General features: G+C 43.0%; 1 protein-coding gene across 5 annotated transcripts; it reads left to right on the top strand.

Annotated features, from left to right (window-relative positions):
* Nucleotides 1–3,367: 3,367 nt before the first annotated feature.
* On the top strand, nucleotides 3,368–19,454 carry TOP3B (DNA topoisomerase III beta). Of its 5 annotated transcripts, none has more exons than XM_072880573.1 (18): nucleotides 3,368–3,481; nucleotides 3,876–4,030; nucleotides 4,741–4,872; nucleotides 5,902–6,008; nucleotides 7,413–7,487; nucleotides 8,433–8,629; nucleotides 9,065–9,221; nucleotides 10,320–10,433; nucleotides 11,313–11,403; nucleotides 11,720–11,874; nucleotides 12,120–12,225; nucleotides 13,454–13,600; nucleotides 14,325–14,498; nucleotides 15,288–15,416; nucleotides 15,673–15,822; nucleotides 16,267–16,367; nucleotides 16,609–16,810; nucleotides 17,686–19,453. In XM_072880573.1, exons 2-18 carry the CDS (start codon nucleotides 3,961–3,963, stop codon nucleotides 18,165–18,167), a joined length of 2,589 nt encoding a protein of 862 aa, XP_072736674.1. In that variant the 5' UTR covers nucleotides 3,368–3,481; nucleotides 3,876–3,960; the 3' UTR covers nucleotides 18,168–19,453. The 5 variants fall into 5 exon arrangements, with proteins under 5 accessions (XP_072736674.1, XP_072736678.1, XP_072736677.1 ...); XM_072880576.1 differs by having other exon boundaries at nucleotides 3,453–3,546; XM_072880575.1 differs by lacking the exon at nucleotides 3,368–3,481 and adding an exon at nucleotides 3,572–3,723.
* The last annotated feature ends 1,592 nt before the right edge of the window (nucleotides 19,455–21,046 follow it).

The following is a 21,046-nucleotide window of genomic DNA, read 5'->3' as shown; positions in this document are numbered from 1 at the left end:
GCCTCATAGTTCTTATTTAGTTTAAAAAAAAGAAAAAAGAAAAAAGAGAAAAACTATTTTAATAATTTGACCTGCATTTTCACCATTTCTAATGTCTGTGGCATCCTTCCAGATGTGTTTCTGCCTGCCTGACCCTCCTGTCAATACTTATTAATTTCACGGCAATCTTTTCAAGTGTGTTTGGAAACAAACAGGAAAAAGTTACTCTAAGGTCAAGAATGAGCCCAGGGAAATGAAGCAGGAATGATCAAGCTCCCTACAATAGTTTATGTTTCTGTAGCTTTTTCTATCTTGCTCTTAAAATGGGCTCTACACATACAGATCTGTAAAACATCCCTGAGGAGGGAAGCTGCTACTTGAGTCCTGGAGGTGAGAGGAGGCACCAAGACGTTGGTTACCAAAGTGGATCAGTGAGTCAGCGGTAGAACGAGGAGGTCCAAAGCTCTAACTGCTGCCCAAGCTCTTCTGCTGGAGAAGTGAGCCACGGCCATCTCGTCAGGGTGAGGGCTTTGGCTGCTTAAATAACCATCCACCGAAATGACCTGGGGGATGAGTGGTGTTGGAAAACCTGGGACTCCGCAGGCAGCAGGACCAGTGAGGTTGAAGTGTCCTCAGTGTGCAAAGTGCTTACCCAGAGCTGTAGCTGCCTTAATTTGATAGGCTGACCAAGTCAGTGTAAAACAAAATCTAGCTAGTGGTTTAAACCTAGAAACAAAACTTGGTTTTCTCACAGAAAACCACAGGAGAGGCTACTTGCTTTGTTTTTTTATTATTCTGCCCCATTCATACAGCTAGAGAGCTGTGTTGATGGCCTTCAGCTCTTCAGAAGAAAAGTGAAGAAACACCAGCCAGAGCTGAAAAAAGTACAGGAGAGGGGTGTCAGTAGTCCCGGATGAAGCCTGCCCCAGCGCTGTGCCTAACTGGTGTCTTGGCAAACGTGGCCTCTTCACCCCAGAGTTTCTCCCGGTGGGAATGAAGAGCCTCCCAGACCCGGGTGCTCGCTGCAGGGGTGGCGGGGTCAGGCAAGATAATTTTTGGAGCCTCCTCAGTACGGTGAGAAGCACTTCTAAAGAAAGGCGGCCAAACCTGAAATAGCAGTAACACATGGAGGAGAAAAGCCCTACGAGAGGAGGTCGCGGGGGGAGCCTGGCTCTCCGGGGCTCTCTCGGGCTGTTGCAGTGGGCGGGAGCCAGTTCCTGGGGAAAATACGATGCAACTTGGCGCGAAGTGAATTTACAACGTCCTGAGCCGCAGCCCAGTGCTGCACTAGAGAAAGTGATGGAAACGGGGTAAAACCCGTGTCCCTGCGAAGTGCCGTTGCGAGCTCCTGCCTCGTGCCCCGGAGACCCCCGCGAGGGCGGCGGCAGCCGGCACACGCTGCGGGCGCCCACCCCAGCCGAAGAGCCCTGCCAAACCTGCGTTGCAGGGCTGCGGAGCCCCTGTCCCCAGCCCGGCTGGGGGATCTGGTCTCTTCGGCTGGGGTGGGACTGGTGCAGCTCCACGCCGGAGGAATAGAGATGGGGTGCGGCTTTCCCAACTGCAAAGGGCTTTCCAAAACTGCCCTCTCCTGGTTGCGAGCGCTTCGAAGCGACTGTCGTGACCTGATGTCCCAACGTGCTCCATGGATTAGGCCAAGGAGGGCTGGCGTGCGTGGGCTGCCCGGTAAGCAGGGTTCCTTCAGGCTGGGAGAATCCCCGTGTGGCCCGACGGACCGGCCACGCAGGCGCCTGTACCGACACGGTGGTACCCGGGGGCTCAGAGCGCCCAGCGTCCCTCAGCCACGTATGGAGAGACCCGACTGTGCTTGCACAGCTAAGTACGAGTCTGAATTTGCATGTTACGTCGCACATTCGAGAAGAAAAGAAAGGTTGGATTTAGTAGGGGGCTTTTACTAGAGGAAATTGAAAAATATGTATCTGACATATCTGAAGACTTGGTTTTAACTTGCATCCTTATTGTTCCAGATGTTCCCCAGATGTCAAAGGGAACTAGGCATTGAAACAGCAGAACACATTTGTTTTAACAAGTTCTGCCTTCAGTGTTGCCAAAGAATTAAAAGCACTGGGTTTGTTTTGAGTTTTCTTTCACTGGTAGCTCTGATATCTATTAATTGTCTACTAATCTAATTGAAGGTGAATGAGTTCCTTTTTATTCCAGACAGCGTGAGGTTGATATACATCCTGATCCCGGCTGCTTCCCAATCTCTTCTCTTTGGGTTTGTATGGTACTGAGCAGCTCCTGGAAAAGAAGCGCTATCAGCACTGGCAATGATCGATGCACACCACAGGGGGAAAAACAGAGAGCTGAGCTCCTCCACAGAGAGCTTAGAAAGCTCATCAGCCTGGGGCTTCCCTCTTCAGCGCTTTCCTCGACAGACACGTTTCAGGGTGTGTGGAGGAGTCGAAGGCTGCAGGAGAGGCTGGAAACCGCCCCGACGCGCTGACAAAACCTCCTCCGCAGGGCCCCGCGTCCCCGGGGAGCGTCACCCAGGGCCAGGGGCCTCTTGCTGCCCCTCCGCCGCCCGGGGACAGGACCCGCGGCCCGGGGACAGGACCCGGCTGGGGTGGCCCTCGCCTCCTCCCAGGGGAAGTGTGGGGTGAGGGAAGGGTGTGCGTCTGCCTGGGCCTTCCCTTCCCGCTCTCCTTTCCCTTCTTTCTCTTTCCCTTTCTGCCTAAGTGAGAAATCAACGTTCAACTAAGATTTAATGTGCAAAAAGTGCATTTTTTCAAGAATCATTCTAAAAACCAGTATTATTTCCATTACCTCATCTGGGTGCAAGGGAATCAGGTGCTCCCAGCGCTCCTGGGACACGTTCCTTTGCGCTGAAGGAGACGCGGTTCGTGGCAGAGGCTATTTGCAGGGTTTTCAGCCTATGGGAACTGGAAGCCGAGCCGCGGGCCGTGCGGAGGGGCACGGCTTTAGCTTAAGTTGCGCGGACGCAGCGGACACGATCCGCGTGCGTGGATTAGAGACGTTTGATTAATCTGGTTTGCGCGCACCTTGGTAACGACCAAACTCAGAGCGAGCGGAGAAGCCTGCGCGCGGCCGGCCTGGCGCGAGGCAGCGAGTACAAAACGGGCCCGGTGCTTCCCGCGGCAGAACTCCGTGCGCGGGCTTTCGCGAGGAAACGGCGGCGGTACGTTTTTGTGCCGTTCCCGTGTCCGGTTCCGTATCTAGTGCCGGTTCCTGCGGCGAGCTTTGGCTTTGTTAAAGCCCCCGGGACGAAACGGGCCGTGCGTGACAGACGCGCAGCCCGCCCGCGCCCCCGCCGTTCCCCCGCGCCGCCAGGGGGCGCTGGCGCAGGCGGCCGCCGGCGCGGGGTGGGGGGCGCCGCGCGCTCCCGGCGGGGGGGCGGGGCCGAGGCGAGGGCGGGCGGACCGGGGCGGGGGGGGGAGAGCCGCGCGCGCCCGCCCGGCCCCCGCCCGCGCCTTCCGGCTCCGTGACCCGGCAGTGCACGCGGAGGCCATGGCCGCTCGCTGAGGTGCGGAGCGGAGCGGGGCCGGGCCGGGCCGGGGATGGGGCCGCGCCGCTCCTCGCTTTCCCTCGGTGCGCCGGGCAGCTCCCTCGCCCCTCGGGGAGCGCCGGGACGGGACGGGACGGGACGGGGCGGGCGGCGGCTCCTCCTCCTCTCGGCCTCTCTCTGCCGGCGGGCCCCGGCTGTTACCGGACCCCAGACCGAAGCGGCTCCCCGGCCGTGCGGCTGCGGGCCGCCCCTCTGCCCCGGTGGGCTTCTCGGCGAAGGTCTGGCGCGGCGGCGGAGGGGCGGGCCCGGGCACCGGGAGCTGCAAAATCTGTCCCTGTCTTTCTGGTTTTCGTAATTATTTTTTACCGGAGGTGGTTTTGTGGTAAACCTCCTTTCTGCTCTGTCTCTTCAGGCCGAGGACGGGCTTTTGCTGGTGAGCTGCGTGCCGGGGTCTCTAGTAAAGCCAGACCGTCCCGTTAAGCCCCGTTCAGCCGACAATGAGGACCGTTTTGATGGTCGCGGAGAAGCCTTCTCTGGCGCAGTCCATCGCCAAGATCCTCTCGAGGGGTAGGAGGGGACGCGCGCGGGTCGCTCCTTCCGGCTGCTGCCCTGCGGGTGGCCGGGCCGGCGGCGCGGGGGCGGGCTGCGCGCTGCGGGGCCGCCGCGTTCGCTGCCGATGGAGTGAGGCTGGGACAGCCTGGGCAGCTGCGCGGTGGTCTGGGGGCAGCTGCCCCCTGGGAGCGGTGGCCCAGGGCAGGTCGCAGTTCGTAAAATAACGGGGGGGCGCTTCGCGTTCTGTTTATTTTTATGGGCTGATGCCTGTTCAGTTCAAGAATAAAGGAATCTGGCTTTGATATTTTACCTAGGCGGAGCGTGTGTTAGTGCATATGGTTTCTAGAAAGTGCCGATCGGGTAGCGAGTTGCCGTTCTGAGATTTTTGAAGTTACAGTAAATATTTGATAAATCGTGTGGAAAACAGGATGAGTTGATTATAACTGTACTGGTCTAGAAAACTAGTTGTATTTTCATAAGGATTTCCTGGTGGGAGGGAAAGGATGGAGGAGATGATGGATAGTTTCAATTGAAAATGAGATACGCTTTAAAAAAGGTCTAAAGTGATAACTAACAGAAATAGAAACTTGATCAATGAGTAAAATTGTGATCGGGAACACCCTAGCTGTAAGATCTAAGAAAAGGAGGATGTCGTTTCACACTAAATAACTGTTATTTCAATAGGTTTTTTTATCCTGTTGATAGGTATGATCTTATTTTCACAGGAAACATGTCATCTCGCAAGGGACTGAATGGTGTGTGCTCTGTGCATGAGTACGCTGGATCGTTTATAGGACAGAGTGCCCATTTCAAGATGACATCCGTGTGTGGTCATGTCATGACTTTGGATTTTATAGGTATTTGTTCACAAAATGGTTTATATGATATGGCTTGTAAAACCGCCAAGGACTTCTAATAGGAAAATACTCATTGTGGAAATCATTCAGGAAGAATGTTAGAACTAGAGAGGAAGGGAGGATGAAAAGATCACTTGTGGTCAGCAGTTCTTGATTTTTGTTTCTAGTTCTCTGGCTGACTTCTTGCCTGACTTTGGGCATGCCACTTATGTTTTCTGTGCCCGAATTATGTCCCGGAGAGATCAAGCTCAATTTGCTAACCTGTAAAAGTGTTCTGGTACTTTGGATGAAAGGTGATCGAGGAATGTAGAGTCCAAAGGGATATTCTCTAAAGCATCGTAGCATATTACTGCAAAATAGAGACATGGTAAGGATAATGCGCAAGGAATCCTGTCGCTAACTTGCTTTGAAGTGTGGGACTAGTCATGCAACTACTGTATTTCCTCTAATGATAATGATCTCACAAGTTTTATGAGGACTAAATTTTGAGTTATTTGCATAGTGCTTTGAAGAGGTACAGTTTAATGTAATTGCTAAGCCATATTACTAACAGTTACTTTAGAAAAATTGAGATGAACAAATGCGTCGATGTGAGAAGGTGACACAGGATGATCCGTGGCATAACAGGGCTGAGGCATAACTGGCCATAAGTAATGAACAGTAAAACAGACTGCAGTGTGCACATTACATGTGCACTGTGAAAACAAAGAAAAATAGCTCCCTCCCCTTCACCTGATCAATTAATTGTACAAACAGAAGGTGTTTTAACAGCTCATGTTAAAATTTCTGAAAGGTGTGTAGTATTTTTTTTTCCTTTATATGTTTCAAAATGGTAGTTGCAATTCACATAATGATAAGGGGTTCCTTGATAACAGTAAAGCAAGATGTGTTAGGGTAGAAAGCTTTCCGAGGCAAATCTTGAAAGCCAAGTGTTTTCCAAAGTAATGTTGTTTGCTGTTGGTTTTTGTTTGGGGTTGTTTTTTTTTAATGTATATTTAGAGCTCTGCTTAATATACTTATGCTTTTCAGGAAAATATAACAGCTGGGACAAAGTGGATCCAGCAGAACTCTTTAGCAAAGCTCCCACAGAAAAGAAAGAAGCTAATCCCAAACTGACCGTGGTGAAGTTTTTACAGGTATTCTATCTTATGAGATTTGAGATCTATCTTTTTTTTCCTTGGCATTCTTTTTCTTTATTTAATCTGGAGCATATTCCATCTTCAAGGATTAATTGTTCCTATTCTTCCTCTGTTGGAGGAAGCAATGAGACCTATTTTTATCCTGTCAAGAAAAATAAGTGAAATCATTCTGTGGTTCTGGAAAGCAATAAATTTGAAAGAGCAGTGTAGCACTTTGCTATGAATTAGCCTTACTTTAAAAAAACATTCTGACAAGTCAGCTAGCTTTATTTAAGAACCAGAAGTATAACCCTCTCCCGGCTCCGAGAGTGGGTCAGCTATTTTCACTCTAGTATAAGAAATAGTCTGTCTTCACCACAGATAGTTTTCTGTTGGAGGGTAGTGCCAGAGCATTCCACGTCCTTCAAAACACTTGTTAGGTATCTTCCCTCTACTAAGGCAGACAGGCCATCTGAATGCACTGCTTCTCACGCTGCAGGTTGTTGAATGTTTGATTTAGTAGGTCTATTCACCTGCTTCCCAAAAGTGGGCAGTGTTTGGCAATACGCTGTACAATATGCTAGAGCTCTTCTAGGGTCGAAGAGAAATGAGTATGTTCCTAAATAAGGATTTTCTTCCCTGCAGGAAGCAGCTTTTTGTAAAGGTTAGATCTGTTTTATTAATTTTACTGGTTCTTACGCTGTCTGAAATCTTTGCCTTGTTGAATTCACTTTTGCCATTGCCTTGTGAGTTTTTTGACTGTCAATATCCTGCTTCTCAAATTGGAGCATTGGATGCGTGTTTTGCTTCTAACAGCAAGTGCAAGGCATAGCTTGTAAATGCTTTCTTTAAAATATGTCTACGTTGGTTATTGCTCACTCTTCACATGCACCCCTCTGAGAGGAAAGTGGTAGTTTGGTTGCTTTTACGAAATAATACTTTCTGAAAGGCGAGTGTATGCGGTATAAAACTGATTTCTGTCAGATAAATTTGACTTCGTGGTGTCTTTATGAACTAGGAAAGTGTTTCTTGTTTTGTTTCTTTTTTTTTAAATGATGTGGAAGTTAAGACACCGAAAGGGGAAGGGACTGTGCCCAAGGCTGCACACACAGACTGTGGCAGTTTCAGGAGACTTTCGCTGCTATAGTGCTATGCTGATTTTTTTCAGGTCCTGCAGAAAAGCGTCTTGTAGGCAGATGTCTTGTAGACATCTTCTGGTCCCACGAAGCACAGCTTGCTTCTCTCTTCAACCACCGTTTAAGTACCTGCAGACTTCTTGTCACTTGTGCTATATTCTTCCAATCATTTTTGCACCAAATAAATTATCTCTAGTACTTTAAAATAGAAACAAAAAGTATACAGTTAGTGAGGAGATAGGTCTTTTTTTGAATTGCTGAAGAACTGTGCTAATTTTTCTCACAGGTGGAAGGAAGAGGCTGTGATTGTATTGTCTTGTGGTTGGATTGTGATAAGGAGGGAGAAAACATCTGTTTTGAAGTAAGATTTCCATTTTTAAGACTTATAATACCATAATATCTTTGTCTGTGACATACAGTACTATCAGCATATTGTTTTATGGATATACAGTAAAATTCAAACTAAGCTGAATGAAGTTTTAAAGGCACGGAGGGCCTTGGTGGAAAAACTCATGTGCTTTTGAACTCTTTAAGATGTCAGGTAAAGAATATAAATCAATTTCATAGCTGTTGCTCATCTGAGATGAACAATAAGGTCTCTTAAATGTTCAGACATTCCAGTGCTTTGAGAATTGGTCTGTATTTCACAGCTGGAGTGTTTATTTTGCTGTCCTTATAAAACTTGATCTCTATTATCTTTTGTTCATTAAGCAAGTAGGCACTTTTGAGCATAGAGGCTGCTTTTAAGTGTAGGCTTACCGCAGGAATGTGGCCTCTGCACGTAAAAGGTACAGAACTAAAATATTGGTGTGCAAAGATTTTTTTTTTTTAACATCCTATTCCCAGAAGTGTACATGAAGAGTATTTTTTGGTTTTCTGTTTAAAGAAGCACATTTTATCAAGTGATTGTTTTAAGTTCTTTAAATACCACTGTATCATAACTGGGCCCTGCCAATACGTAGAATAAACCCAGATGGAAACTGATACGTATTCACCAAACAGTGCTGCAGCTGCAGTGATGAATTTCTCTGCACTTGGCTAAGAATAGTGCTTCACTTCCAGCAGTTGCTGTTTAATAAATAAATCTTTCAGTTTTGCTAATTCTTAATACACTTCTGAGTAGATAGACAAATACTGCTCTTGCTTATCAGTTAGTGTATTGGCATGACATCTTACTGAATTAAGAAAGTATTTACATATCAGCAAATATTTTGTGGAGAGTGGCGGTTTTTTTTCTTTAGAGAGAAAAACTGACTAAGCCCTTACTTTTCAAATACTCTTAAAATATGTTTCTGATCTTCATTAGGTTCTTGATGCTGTTCTTCCTGTAATGAACAAACCTCGTAGCACCGAAAGGACGATTTATAGAGCTAAATTCAGTTCTATTACTGACACAGACATCTGCAATGCCATGAATCACTTGGGAGAACCCAATCGCAATGAAGCTCTTTCAGTGGATGCCCGCCAGGAGCTGGATCTTAGAATTGGCTGTGCGTTTACAAGGTGACAGCATAGATTACAAATAGTTTTGTGAAAGGTTCAGGAATACTGATCTGTCCACAAAATATGTCTCGGAACTCGAGTGGCTAATTCTGCTCAGCACCAAGCTGAACGATTTTTTGCATAAGCAAATAAAAAGAAAAAAATAGTGTTATGGCTTTGAGCTAGGTAAAGTACTATCAGCAACTATGGTATGATCTTATCTTATGATGTTCTCCCACATTTCTTTGGGAATAAACAGGATTCAGTGAGGCAAAGTAATTATGACTTAATTAGCTGTAAGAGATGGTATTTCTCAGAATGCTTTCTTCCTAATGCCTGAATGATTTAATAGATTACTCATATTTCTGTGTGTAAGTTGATGAAAACTTTTGCTTTTCATGGGAATGAGGATATTAATGTACTTGCTCCTGGGTTTTTTTTTTTCCCTTCTCTTAGGTTTCAGACTAAATATTTTCAGGGGAAATACGGGAATTTAGACAGCTCCCTCATCTCCTTTGGGCCGTGTCAGACCCCAACACTTGGATTCTGTGTTGAAAGGCATGACAAAATCCAGTCATTTAAGCCTGAGACTTACTGGGTGTTGCAAGCTAAAGTAAGTTTTACAATACTTTTTTGTATATGAGGAACATATATTTTTACCAAAGAAATGCATTTATATTTTCATTTGTTCATTCATAAATTTGTAGCTGCTGACAAGAATTCACAATGCCTACAATTTACTCATCTGTTCTCATTCAGTTTGTGTGTGTCACCACTCTCGAGAACAGATTCCAGGATGTCAGTTTTGTGTTAAAGTGGTTATTGTCTGCTGCTTATAAGAATTCCTTAGTGCTAAGCATCTAAGCTTAGACTCAGCCAAAAAGACTACTTAAAATGGTTTTCTTTTGTTCCCTGGGGTCCTTGGACTGACTGTTGTTAATTTGAATCCAGGAATTAATTAGGCTGCCAACAAACATTGGCATTGCTGAGTATTGGAATTTTAAAGCAAATAAAATGCTCATTGTGTTAATTGGCAATTGAGTCCTCTGAATTGAGTCCTTTGGCAGCTTATAGCAGTTTTATAGCCTCACTGCTGTCCAAGCTCTGACAGCAAACCAACATGGTTTTACTGCTTGTGGTCACAAGGATTTTTTAAACAAATAAGGGATAGATGGTAAAAAGTTGCCATTTTTAGATTTTTTAAAAGAAAAAAATGATGAAATCTGGTGTCTACTGCCATCTATTTTCTGACGCGTCTCGTGTGTCATGCTAGGAAATAGTTGGTGCCTGCTTTCAGAGAGTTTTGTGCTCTCTCATATTGGTTGCTTCATATTTATTTTTGTAAATGGGACTTAAAATGTGACCTAGTTACAGTTTAATACAAATTGATTTTGCTAAATCAAAATGGTAAACTTTGAATTTCTGCCCATTTCAGCCTTTACTATTTCCAGCACTAAAAATAAGAAAAGTATCCCAGTTAACTGCAGGAATAATTCCGGTCATTCTCCCTGACCCCAGAACTCAAAGTAGTCGTCCTTTCTCAAAAGCCCCTGTGAAAAAGAGTACAACTGCATGTTTGGAGCACTTGTGTCCTAGGACAGGTATTGATAGGATTTGCTTATTGGATTATTGTTGGAAACATGCGTTCTCACACTTCTAGCGATAGAGTTGGTGGGAATTAATTTTTTTTTTTTTTTTTTTGGTCCGATAGGTGAACCCTGAAAAAGAAAGTTCTCTCACTTTGGATTGGGATAGAGTGAGGGTGTTTGATCGTGAAATTGCTCAAATGTTCCTGAGTATAACAAAGATGGCAAAAGAAGCAAAGGTAACAATATTTACTAAGTGTCAGTAGAGCCATATTTCATATAAAGGAAATACCATTTAATATTTCATTTGCTGCATATTGGGTGGGGGTGTTTTTGTTATAAGAGTGTAGAATATCTGTATCTTGTTTTTTTACTCCATTCAACTGTGTAAATGAGAATAAAGGGCAAGAGATTTTTTTATTGTGGTTCATATTATGCTAGTGTGGTCATCTCAGCAGAAGCTGCTTCTTAATATTGACTTTGGAAATGATCATCACTCATGATAGGAAGTCTTCATTACTAAACCTGCTAAGAAATACTGTTCAGATCTCTGCAAGCAGACCTCTTATTTCCCATGAGACATTGTATAAATCAGAATTTAATTACTTATGTGGCAATATTCCTGCAGTTAAATTTTTAATCATGTGTATGGTACAGTCTTTATAGCCAATTAACTTCTAATTCTGCTCTGTTCAATACTTGTTTGACAGTATGTTTGGATTTAAGTGCTTATAGCCATCAAGGTTCAAAGACTGCATGAAGCTTTTAAAAATCAGGATCCGTATAGTTAGGACCATTACTTGGAATAAGCACTAAATCCTTGTAGCACTGAAAGTACGTGCTGCTGAGGTAAAGGGGAAGCAAAGATAGCAATAAGCTACCTTGCTGCGTTCACAGTTACAGGCCTTAGGACTGTAAGTTTAGAATCTGGTAAAATTATCTCCAGTCAGATTTCTTCAAGTAAAAATATATCAGTGGTTACTGTTTTAAGAAAACAAAACAGATATGACAAGAACAGATAATGGTAGGTATACCACATGATTATAGGCGTGATTGAAATTATACATTTACCAGTTACCAAACTTCAAAGCTTTTACTGGGAAAATGCTATTTTCTAGGTAGAATCTGTGAGTAAAAAAGAGAAGGTGAAGCAGAGACCACTGGCTCTGAACACGGTAGAAATGCTACGAGTGGCCAGTGCTGCTTTAGGTATGTGCAAAAGTTCAGATTTTCACACTGTTTTAAAGGAAAATATTTTGGCTTCTCAGACGAAATAATCAAGGATGTATCAAATATAGATTGATACCCTCCTCTCCCTGTAATACATCATTTTAGGGGAAGGATCAAGTTTAGAAAGCTTGTCAAAAGTGAAATGTTGGGTGAGATCAAGGTGACAGAAGTCTTAGGGAAAGGACAAACCATGACTTATTTAAATGCTTTGATAAGGTATACTTTCAGATGCAGCAAACAAATCATAATCACAGGGATGTGTAGATGATTTTTGTTTTCTCTTATCCCATCTTAGGAATGGGTCCACAACATGCCATGCAAATAGCAGAGCGTCTTTATACTCAGGGTTATATTAGCTACCCTCGAACAGAAACTACCCATTATCCAGAAAACTTTGACTTGAAAGGATGTTTGAGACAACAAGCCAATAATCCTTACTGGGCAGAAACGGTGAGTACATGAAGCAAAACCTGTACTAACATCATTCTCTAGTCTGTTTTATATCGGTATATTATATACACAATATACTTGGTATATGATGACCTATAAGTCTTCAGGAACAATAAGTATCTGTAATTGCTTTTATTTATGGATGTCATATTGTCATGGATTTGATCTGAAAAGTTTCTTAACCTGATAAGAGAGGCCTGTTATCCACTTCAGCCAGCCTATTTTCTCTCTGTTCTTTAACCCAGGTAAAAGCATTGCTATCGGAAGGCGTTAATCGTCCAAGGAAAGGCCATGATGCAGGAGACCATCCTCCCATCACTCCAATGAGAACTGCAACAGAAGCAGAATTAGGTATAGACAAATTCCGTAGTGTTGGAACACTGTGTGAGGAAATTAGTTCCTTGAGGTATAGGAGCCAGTTTGAAAATCCTGAGTTTCAACAGAAAATACAGTTATTTGAATAGCAGGAGCTGAAGAGAGAGCAATCTTTATCCTAACTTAAACTTCTGGTGACAGTGAAGCTCAGAGCTGGTCTGCTATTCAGTAATTGATCCTAGGGAGCATAGTACCACTAAGGAAAAGGAATAGCCAACTTAACAACTTAACGCCTACTTTTGCTAGGAGAAATTTGCCCCAAAATAGTAGCTTCCAAGTATTGAAATTTTATTGTATTTTTGTGTTTGAAAGTCAAACTTCAACTGCATTTTAATTTAGTCTCTGTGGTTTGTGGTTTTTATACTAAAATGTAACATTTGACTCTCTGTACCCCATGATCCCTCAGAAAAGGATTTTAAGGTTATAAGAAAGTCTAGTGAATGTATTGTATTGTTAGGAATAGCTACGATTGTTGTAGAAAACATAACTTCTGATTTTCATGAATCAGTGAAATAATCTCTAATAGAAAAACAAATGCTTTAAAATTTTGAGTAACTACAGGACACTAAATGGCTGTGTAAGATTTTTTCTTTATATACACAGCAAGATGAAATATGTAACGCACAGGACTAAGAATTAGAAGTTGTTCATAGCAGTGTAACCTTTCAACTATTCGATTTTCTATCTGTAGATTGTGAATAAGGAAACTTTGCTTTGAAATTTAACCTACGTTAGTGTTAATAAGTAGTATTTTAGAGTGATCTGTTGCAGGACTTAAAGCTGACCAGTGTGACAGTTGCCACTAGAATCCTATTTTTGGTTTTAGATTAGGGTGTAGTCTCCAGTGGCGCTAAGCAGTAGATAATTTTATTTTTGTTCATATGTCTCTCTTCTTTTTTGCTTAAAAAAAAAAAGTCTTTTCTACTTTATCCTCTCATTCAAACACATTGCAATATTAGGAGATGGGCTGGCTAAATTGGCAGTCCTTCTCCAAGAGCATCTGCACACAGCTCATGTCTGTATGACATGATGATTCTATTAGCAGAAAATTTTAAAGGGGAAACTGGATAGACTTTTGAATGTTATTTTCTTTTAGGTACCAGTTTTTCCTGTGATACCTGTGGAAATCTGGTGCCTTTTAGTGCAGATTTTACACAGAGCTGCAGGACTTGAGTTTTGTGGGTAAGATGTTGTTTATCCTCAGGTGGAGATGGATGGCGACTATATGAGTATATAACTAGGCATTTCATTGCCACTGTCAGCGCTGATTGCAAGTACCTGCAAACCACCATTTCTTTCAGTATTGGCCCTGAACGTTTTACCTGTATTGGAAAAGTGGTAACTTCACCAGGTAAGACAAATCAAGGATTAAGTAGTTAGCTACAGATTTCCCCCCCTGCCCCCATTAATACATTGAATGGATGTAAAAGTGAAGCTTTGGGGGCAAGTACAATTTTGAAGACATTTTTTGGGCTACCAAGACCAGAGACCAAATCTTTGTCTTCATTTCCATACTTCAGTTACAATAGAAAAAGTCTTGTTTTTCATGTAGTAGTCTCAAAGATTTAATGCCACATTTGCCTGCTTGAAGACCAGTCTTTTTATAGACAGCAAATGCCTCTTGAGGGTTAAATTACACAAAGGCAGATTTTTTTCTTGGGCCTCTGTAAAATGAATGTAGCACCACCACTGAGATTTTTATGGTAGACTGGCCCAATAGTCCTTATTACATTAATATGACTTAATATTTGTATTTCCTTTTTAAGAAACTCTTCCCATCAATTCTGGCACTGGGCTTTCATTCAAGGAAAGCATTTACTTTTTTTTGTACATTGACCTGACTCAGGTCACACACAAAATAGATCTGATGCAGTGTAGTGGGAGATACCATCTTGTGATACTGTATTGCCTCAGCATTCCTAGCCTCAGATATTTTCTGCATGTTTTGGCAGACAGCCCCTTAACTTTGATCTGTATAATGTGGCCTGTGTTAAAATTAGAAACATACCTTGGCCTTGTGGAAGCTGTGAAGGTAAGCTCTCATTATTTTTGTTTGTTTGTTTCTTTACCTCCAGGGTTCACAGCAATTATGCCGTGGCACAGCATCCCATTAGAAGAGAGCCTTCCCCACTGTGAGAAGGGAGATCTTTTTCCAATTGGTGAAATAAAATTGCTGGAAAAGCAAACCAGTCCTCCTGATTACCTGACAGAAGCAGAACTTATCACTCTGATGGAAAAGCATGGCATTGGTAGGAACTTGCTTAACTTACATTATCCTGTAATACATCTACCGAGAGTGCAAAGAGTCTGAATCGCTCCTCAGAACTCTCTGTCAGTAATGACCTTCCAGTAGTCACTGGAATAGGTACAGTAACGATCTCTTTTCCCTTCAAACCACAATGCCTGTAGCACCTCTTAGCAGATGGTAGATTGTCTCTTCCTCCACATTCCTTTCCCCTTCTTATCCTTAGGGCTAGTTTCTGGCCAAAGCGGTATCCTTTCATAACACATCCTTGGCACTTCTCTGTCAGAAAGAGCTGATGTTGTGTGGAAGAATGCACCTCGCCATTCTTAGGAATTATTTCCTTTAGAGCTTGCTTCAGCTTTGCTGGCTCCAATAGTCCTTATATATCTTATTATTCAATGTACCACAATACTACTTTTCTTTTTTAATCTGACTTGTTTCCTTTGATGCATTTTCATAAATTTGTCCAGTCAAAACAAACATAGTCTCTTACTCGGCTGTGTTTTTCCAGAATAAGTGATTATGAGAATAGGTGTCTTCCCAATAGTAATACCTTGGAAGAGATGAAAGAATTAAGGTTAAAACATGTTTCGGACTTCTCAGAACTGCAAAGGACTTAACTTCTCTCTCTAACTCTTATCCACTGGAAGTTGAATAACAGTAAAAAGGTATCTGAATTTTAGGCAGTCTCAGGAGCACTATGACTTGACATAAAACCAGAGAAGTCAGAAATGAGTAATTTGATGAAAACTTTTTGTTCAGGATGGATATGTTGTTTTCCTTTGTGTGGCAGGAACCGATGCAAGTATTCCAGTCCACATTAACAACATTTGCCAGCGAAACTACGTCACAGTGGAGAGTGGTCGGAGACTAAAGCCTACAAACCTTGGCATTGTTCTGGTTCACGGTTATTACAAAATAGGTCAGTTAAATGCTCTTCCCTTTCCATCCTCTTACCTTCTTTTCCCTTCAGTATGTCAAGGGCTGTTGTCACTGTATAAGTAGCATTTCCATCTGAAATAATGCATCTGGGAAAGCATTACTAATTCCAAAGACTATAATGATTAAAACTTGTTTGTTTATTTTGATGGTAGTTTACGCATGGACAGTTTACTACTCCCATTTTTTGATCTTTCATTGCTGCTTCTCTGTTGCCGTTGTCTCTGGTTTTCTGTTAGATGCAGAATTGGTTCTTCCTACGATCCGCAGTGCTGTAGAGAAGCAACTCAACTTAATAGCTCTGGGTAAAGCAAATTATCACCAGGTCCTGGAGCACACCCTTGACATTTTCAAAAGGAAATTTCACTATTTTGTGGATTCTATTGCAGGTAAAACTATTTACATGTGGAGTTCCCTACAATTAATTGTTGCAAAGATGCTAGTAGAAAATACTTATATATTAGGTTCCTTTCAGAGGTTTAGGCTTACTGAAAAGTTGTGTTCCAGGACTGGAAGTTTGCAGTCAAATTAAGTTGCTCTCCAAAAGGAAATGGACTGAATCATGGCTCCAAAACTCTACTTCACATTTATTTTGTGACTGTGTAGTGGGGAGTTTTCAAAACTTCAGGCTAGCTGAAGTACTTACCCTTGTGTGTTTCTGCATGCTCACCGCAAAATGCTGTCTATTTAAAAAGTTTTCCTAGACAAGGAATAGCATTGTGAATAAATATTTTAATTCCCGCTGCTTCTTCACAGGTCCTGTAGATGATTTTGTGCAAGGCTTCCTGTTAAGAACTAGAATTCTAACATAAATGTGATTATCTCTTTCGCAGGTATGGATGAGCTGATGGAAGTGTCTTTTTCGCCCTTAGCTGCCACAGGTAAACCTCTTTCCCGCTGTGGTAAATGCCATCGTTTCATGAAGTATATTCAGGTAAGTTCACCTCATGCTTGGAATTTAAATTTCACTTGCTGGGGGGCATTGAGTAGAAACCCCTTTTACATTATTGAATTTGCATTCAAATGTGGTTATCAAGAGTGCATTTCTGAACCAAAAAGCCTGATGGAGTTTTTCCATGGGGAACAAACCAGAGAACAGCCCCAGTTGGATTTACTGCAAGTTTTGAACTCTCTTGACACTACAGTTGTTTGGGAGATTTGTATTCTATTTCCAGGCCAAACCCAGTCGCCTGCACTGCTCTCACTGTGATGACACCTACAGTCTCCCACAGAATGGAACCATTAAACTTTACAAAGAGTTGCGTTGCCCCCTCGATGACTTTGAGCTGGTGCTGTGGTCGTCTGGATCCAGAGGAAAGAGCTACCCGCTCTGTCCATACTGTTACAACCATCCTCCCTTCAGGGACATGAAAAAAGGTAGGAATTCTGTAAACATGCAGGGATCAACCTCACTTAAAATAAATTAGATGCAGTCTGTACAGTGTGCTTCTTAGTAGTTTTTAATCAGTGTTGCTTAATATAAAGTGCTGTTCAAATTAGATACCTAAAATTCACGTCAAACTTGCTGACCAAAATTTATTAGTTAACTCATTTCAAAATACTTTTTTTTTCCTTTATAAAAGAAGTAAGAAATTAATTTATGTGCATGCACAGTAGGTGACCTTCGTAATGCTCAGTATGCAGTGAAAGACACTGAGATTCTGACACCTTGCAAATTGCAATATGCTTGGTATGGATAGGACTATAGTCCTAAGACCAGGTCTTGAGAGTGTTTTGATAGATGGTGTGTCAAAAGCTGTTGAAGGATATAAGAAGGGGTAAAAGTTTGCAGTTAGTTTGGTAACTGTGAGACCAAAACTTACTTAAAGTAGTGCTTTGAAGCTCTGAGTATCAGGAGCTTTTTGGCATCTTTTTATTACCAACTTCTAATTAAAAAGTCTTGTACTAACAGTGTATAGTGCAAGTATAAAATAGCAGTCAGTTAGGAGCCATACATTTAATTGAAAACGTAATTAGTTTTCATCACTAATGTGTCCCAACTGCCCATACTGTACAGTCGCCGTATCTGGCAATTCTGAAAGCCGTTACAGAAAAATTGTTGAGCGAGGATTATTCTGAATCTGTGAAAAGGCAAGTTGCCATCTGGGGAGTGGTTCCATTCTTTAGTGATTTAGAAAACCTGTAATATACTAAAGCTGTCTTTGACTTCTGTGTCTCACTTCCTCCAAAGTGGGTAGTGTGGGTATGATATAAAGGGTTCCTTGCGGTATGGTTTTACTCTTCTTCCACAGGAATGGGCTGTAATGAATGCACCCACCCCACGTGCCAGCATTCCCTTAGCATGCTTGGAATTGGGCAGTGCGTCGAATGTGAGAATGGGGTTCTGGTGCTAGACTCGACATCGGGTCCCAAGTGGAAGATGGCATGCAACAAATGCAATGTGATTGTGCACTTCTTTGAGAATGCCCACAAAGTCCGAGTGTCACCGGAGACCTGCGACTTGTGTGATGCAGCCCTTGTGGACGTAGATTTTAACAAAGCCAAATCTCCTCTACCTGGTGATGAGACCCAGCATTCAGGCTGCATATTCTGTGATCCTGTGTTTCAAGATCTGGTGGAGCTGAAACATGCAGCCATGAGGCACCCCATGCACCGTGGGGGACAAGGAAAAAGGCAAGGTCGGGGAAGAGGTAAAGGCCGGAGACCTGGAGGAAGACTCAATTCAAAGAAACCCAAGGACAAAATGGCAGCTCTGGCTGCTTACTTTGTATAATGGCCACACAACAGAAAAATAAACTTCTTATAAAAATTTGTTTTAATCTTCATTGTTAGAAAAGTTAAAAACCTTAGATTGTTGTACGCCTTGATTTAATCACAAAACACATTCTTCTGGGTGATCGGTTAGTAACTGAGTAAGCCGTTAAGCTTTTAATTGGAATTCATTGGTCCAAGTAGAGCTCACAAACAGTAGGGAGGCTCAAGAAGTCCACCTAGACTGTTACCTGTGGCTGATAGAAAGGAAATGACATTTCCCTCTTCCGTCAGTTCTGGGGCCTTTGTCAGCAATACAAGTGCCAGGAATATAAGAGCTGATTAACATCAGTGTTATGCTGCTGTAGTCTTTAGGTGTGGAATGAGACTTTTTCATCTGACTTTGAATCTTCAAAAATAATAAATGATTAGTGGCTGTGAGGTTTTTAAATTACATCTGCAATAGCAAGAGCACTACTTCAAATCTTTCACTGTGCTGCATAAGAGAATAATGCCAAGAGACATACAAAATAGAAATTATAAACGTGAAGGGGAACATCTGCATTGAGCAGTGATTCCCAAACTATGGTCTGCGCAGACAAGTTAGTATCTTCTGGTCAATGGGCCCCAGTTAAATGAGACCTCCTCCTGCTGCTGGAGGTCAGAGAGAGTACCTGTGCTCTTTTCCTCTGGGTTCACACAGCTGATCATACCTGATCAAACACAGTTTGTACTGTCTGTACCTCAAATTGTCATTTCAGTGTTGGTTAGTTTTGTGGTCAAAAGGAGGGCGTCCTCATGTTTTTATATGGAGCTGTGTCTAGCCACTGTGGCTCTGGGTGCCACGTTACAAAATCTAATTGTACGAATATATAATACTCTCTCCTTTCCTTCCATGCGTGCATAGCTGATCATATCTGGTCATCTGATGAAGTACAGTTTGTATCATCTATACCCCCAAAACAGTTTCAGCACTAGTTGTGGTTGGACGGGAGGATGCCATCGCAGTTTTACATGGTGCGAAGGCTACTGCGTTTGAACACGGACTATGCAGAGAGCAACTTGGCATGTGATTGACTGGCAACAGAAAGGAAAGATAAGTCCCTACAAAAGGTAATGTACAACTCTGTTGTTTTAATTGGCACAGTGTGTGCATGTGCTGGACAAGAGAACACAGACGAAACACCATGGCCCCAAGCCTGTTCCTCTGATCAAATGTTTACACAATTAGAGCTCAAACATGAACTGTGTTTTAATAGTATTGCTTAAAAGACCCAGCCATAGGCAGAATTTTCTTTTTGTAGTTCTTGTTTGTTTTTTTCCTAAATATTAAATGTTCTTTCTCGTAAAAACAAACTGTCTTTGCATCTCCCTTAACTTGGAGTGAGTAGCTGCTTTTCATGTTTCAAAGATAATCTTAACTGTAATGTCTCAGAGCGATAGGTCTTGGCACAAACTATAATAGCTTTCAGGGTGCTTGGATTGATTCAGTTGTTAAAGTCCTCTCTTACCTCTGTAGCCTGCTTTGGTACACTAGGATACAGCTCTGAAAATACCTGTGTGCTCAGCTAGCTTCTGCTGCTGTGTATGACGCTGGCTGTTGGCTGGGATTTCTGTGATACTGAGAGACGGTGGCCCTGGAAGTGTGGGAAACCTGTCATTAGTCATTCTTCCTGGCTTTTGAGCTGTGTGAGAACACTTTCTCCAAGCGTGGCTTTTATTTCGGCCATTCGCGGCAAACTTGCTTGTAAAATCTCTTTCCTCTATTAGCCCCAGTGGAAATGAAGGGCTGGGATCTTTCTCTCAAGTGCTTAGAATGAGCCGTTTATGTGTTCTGGCAGATTTCAGTGGCTCCCTTGTAACTACCGCAAATGGCAAAGTTCTTTCCGATACAGATACATTGGTAACTGGAACAGTCGTTCAGAACGTGGCGCCTGAGGAGTGAAGGCACTGGTTTTGCTCTGCACCAGCTGCCACAGAAGCTTGTTCTCCCTCCGCGGCCGGGCAGCACGGGGTGGCCACGGCCTGGGAGAAGGCTGCGGGGTGCAGGAGGGGCCACAGCGGGCTCTCGGTGCCCTGGCCTGGCACCGGGTTGGTGGTGGCAATTGTCTCCAGAGTGGAGTGGAAAGGACGCAGAGCTGGTGAGTGCTGTCAGTTTCTACTTGAAGCTTAGAGGCGTATTCCTGGGATTGCTTTAAAAGGTACAAGAGAGCAAGAAACTTCTGAAAATGATGAAGTCCCTGGAGATGTGTCTCTAACGTGAAGGTGAGCACTACATGTCTCATGTCTGCGGTTCTTACTGGAAAAAAGAAAGGAATTATGGCTTAGGAAATAAATCTCTTCTACTTTTGGTTTGTATTCCATGGGAAAAGCTCAGGGGAAAGCTTTTATTATTCAGGAAGTTACCTTTGAAATAGCATCATTCACTCAAGAGGCGAGATTGATTTGGCTCCCATAGTTGATGAAAGAGTAAAAATGAATCTGTCGGTATGATGTGGCTGCACGCTTGTCTCTGCTGAGATGGCACTAGCATGCCCTAGGTAGCTTGCTTCTGTCAGCCTGGGGAGAGGGAAGTAGCAGTTCGTCTCCTTACAAAGTTGGTGCCAGAAGACAGGCAGTGCGGTGCTCAGGATTAAGAGTATCAAAATACAGATTTTTGATCTGATAATTATTTTTGTGCGGAAGAAAAAGAAGGATTGGATCTCTGATAGGAGCATGGAAAGAATACAGTACAGACAAAAACCATCTGTCTGAAAGTGATCAGTAGCCATTTTAGGGCTAGTAATACTGAAGGGGTGGTTTCATTCCTTGTCTAGGGTTGCTCTCTCCTAAATCGTTCAACTATTTTAAAACCATTTTTGTTCTTGGAACTGCCAGTAGGGAGTGATCATAGCAGGGATG

This window comes from Ciconia boyciana, chromosome 15 (assembly GCF_034638445.1).
Source record: "Ciconia boyciana chromosome 15, ASM3463844v1, whole genome shotgun sequence".
Classification (NCBI taxonomy): domain Eukaryota; kingdom Metazoa; phylum Chordata; class Aves; order Ciconiiformes; family Ciconiidae; genus Ciconia; species Ciconia boyciana.
This window is presented reverse-complemented; position numbering and strand designations above follow the sequence as displayed.

Coding starts and splice junctions, on each gene's coding strand:
- TOP3B (XM_072880573.1), top strand. CDS start 3,961: ATGAGGACCGTTTTGATGGTCGCGGAGAAGCCTTCTCTGGCGCAGTCC. Junction 10,434..11,312: donor AGATGGCAAAAGAAGCAAAG/GTAACAATATTT, acceptor GCTATTTTCTAG/GTAGAATCTGTGAGTAAAAA. Junction 14,499..15,287: donor GATGGAAAAGCATGGCATTG/GTAGGAACTTGC, acceptor TTTGTGTGGCAG/GAACCGATGCAAGTATTCCA.